Raw genomic sequence first — 2,905 nt, 5'->3', positions numbered from 1 at the left:
CAGTTCATTTCTTGTTATATATCTAATTATCTTTATAAATAAATATATTAAATTATCAGCAATTTGGTTTTATCTCTCTAGAGAACCCTGTCTAACACACTGATGAAGCACTGGAAGTACTCATTTGTCTGCATCAGGAAATTTGGAAGACACCCGGCCAATGGACTGAAAGATATGTGTATCCATTCCCCCCAAAAGGTGACTCTACACAATGCACAAGTTATAGAACAGCATCCCCCATATCACATGCAGGATAATATTACTGAAGATCATCCAACAATGATTACAGTAGTGCATTGACAAGTCCCTGCCAGAAGTTCACACCAGAGTGGGAAGCGGACATGGAACAGACGGTATCATTAGTGATGTCCAATGGACCTTGGCTCAAAGCAGAGAATACCAGAAAGATGTTCACTTGCATTTTGACTATGCCAAAAGCATGCAGCTGTTTGGATCATAACAAACTATGGATATCCTTGAAAAGAATAAGAATTCCAGAACACCTAATTGTGCTCATGGGTCGAGGCAGTTGTGCAAACAGAACAAGGAACTGCATGGCTTAAAATGGGGAAAGGTGTGTGTCAGGGCTGTATCCTCTCACCATACTTATTCAGTCTGTGTGCTGAGCAGATCATCAGACCAGCTGGATTACATGAAGAAGGGTTAGAGGAAGGCCTCTTAACAGCCTGCACTGTGCACATGGCACAGCCGTGCTTGTTGGAAGTGAGACAGACTTGAAGTGCTTGCTGAGGACGATCAAGGATTGTAGGCTTCTGTCTGCATTGCAACTCCATGTAAAGAAGGCCAAAATCCTCACAACTGGACAAGTAGACATTATGATAAATGGAGAAAGGGTTGAAATTCTCGAGGATTTCATTTTGCTTGGCTCCACCATCGATGCTCCGGAAAGCAGCAGAAACATCTGCTGCACAAGACCTCTTTAAAGTGTTGAACAGAAAGGAGGTTACTTTGAGGATTGAGGTACCCCTGACCCAAGCCATGGTATTTTCACTAGCCTCATCTGCATATGAAAGCTGGACGTTAAATCAGGAAGACCAAAGAAGAATTGATGCATTTGAATTATGATGCTGGTGAAGAATAATGAATGTACTGTGGACCCCCCCACCCCACCCTACCCCATCCTCCAAAACAAAAAATAAATTTGTCTTGAAAGAAACATGGCCAGAATGATCCTTAGAAGCAAGGGTGGTAAGACTTCATCTCATGTGCTTTGAACATGTTGTCAGAAGGGACAAGTCCCGGTAAAGGAGGACCCTGTGCTTGCTGAAGTGGAGGGTGGCAGGACCCAGCAGTATGTCGACTATTGTACTTAGGGTCGTGTCGCTGGGAGTAGGGACCAACTTGATGCCACCAAGCAGCAATAGCATTCCTTCTGCTTGGTTTCCAGCATCTGCATTCCAATCACCACTAATTATCCATGCATCTTGATTGCATGCTTGATCCATTTCAGACTAAAGACACTAGTGGAACTCCTCAATTTCTTTACTACCTTTAGTGGTTGGTGCATACATCTGAATAATAGATAAATAAACTGGTCTTCCTTGTAGGTGTTAGATAGTACTCTATCATAGAATGTATTGTACTTTAAGACTGATCTTGAAGTGGCCTTTTTTGATGATGAATGTGATGTCATTCCTCTTGAATTTGTCCTCCCTGGCAGAGTAAGCCACATGACCCCTGGATTCAAAGTGGCAAATGCTAGTTCATTTTACCTACTGATCTTCACGGGTTCCATTTCCTTTGTTGATGACTTCCAATTTTCTTTATTATGTATATTCATTCCTACTTTGTACATTCCACATTCTAATTCTTAATGGCTATTTGCAGCCATTTCTTCTCGTTTTCAGCTGTGTCTCATGGGCTAATGATGGTCCCCAAAGCCTTGCTTCATCCACATAATTAAGGTTGATCCTGTTTGGGAAGAGGCAGGACAGTGGTTCTCAACCTTCCTAATGCCGTGACCCTTTAATACAGTTCCTCCTGTTGTGGTGACCCCCCCAACCATAAAATCATTTTCGTTGCTTACTTCATCCCTGTCATTTTACTCCTGTTATGAATCGGGTGACCCCTCTGAAAGGGTCGTTTGACCCCCAAAAGGGTCGCATCCCACATGTTGAGAACTGCTGCAAGTAGACCACGCTGTGGGCAGCCGAGCAATGTGAGCTGAAAGAGGGAGTGCTGTGGGAGGGACAGTTGATATCCGAATTGGCGAGGAAGACTGGAGGGTGGAGTGGTGTCTGACCTCAGCCTGGGAGAAATCACCTTTGGGCAGCTGGGCTGATGAAGGTCATTTTCCTTCCCTGCTGCGAGAAGTCAGAGGTCAGACCCCCCTGCCCCCACATCCTTTCATTTCTTGTTTTATACCTTGGTGGAAAGTTCAGCCTCGGATAACATCAACTTTCGGCCTACATCTGCGAACGCATCGTTTGTAGATATGTAATGAATGTTTTCTGTTTTCCTTTGAGATGAGATTCAAAAGATGATGTCCGTCTCTCTTATTTACTTATTTGTTTGTTTTGGCAGATTGGACTCCTTTTCCTGAGCCAGTGTACACCCCAACAGGCCTGGAGTTGGAGCCCTTTTATCCAAATGCCAAGGATGGCGTGGTAGTGTACCTAGCTGAAGATGGTGGGTCCACAGGAGGCATATTGCTGTAAAACAAGAGTCCATACCTGGGTTCATCCCTTAGCGACACTTGTTTTGCTGGGGTTTTTGTTGTTGTTGTTTTCTTTTTCTTTTTTTCTCTCATTGTTTTATGAGGGGCTCATACAACTCTTATCACAATCCATACATACATCAATTGTGTAAAGCACATTTGTACATTCATTGCCCTTATCATTCTCAAAACATTTGTTCTCCACTTAAGCCCCCCTGGCATCAGTTC

The 2,905-nt window shown here is 43.6% G+C and overlaps 1 protein-coding gene across 1 annotated transcript in view; it reads left to right on the top strand.

Moving 5' to 3' along the window:
- Positions 1-2,905, top strand: part of AGBL3 (AGBL carboxypeptidase 3) — a 74,508-nt gene that overhangs the window by 17,416 nt on the left and 54,187 nt on the right. Inside the window, exon 4 of the mRNA XM_004707895.1 lies at positions 2,545-2,649. Within this exon, the coding sequence (XP_004707952.1) occupies positions 2,545-2,649 (105 nt within the window). The remainder of the gene's footprint in view (positions 1-2,544; positions 2,650-2,905) is intronic.

Source organism: Echinops telfairi, unplaced genomic scaffold (assembly GCF_000313985.2).
Source record: "Echinops telfairi isolate 266 unplaced genomic scaffold, ASM31398v2 ScPeMD7_23;HRSCAF=83, whole genome shotgun sequence".
In the NCBI taxonomy this organism is placed as follows: domain Eukaryota; kingdom Metazoa; phylum Chordata; class Mammalia; order Afrosoricida; family Tenrecidae; genus Echinops; species Echinops telfairi.
The sequence above is the reverse complement of the archived record's forward strand: the minus strand, read 5'-3'. Positions and strand labels throughout refer to the sequence as shown.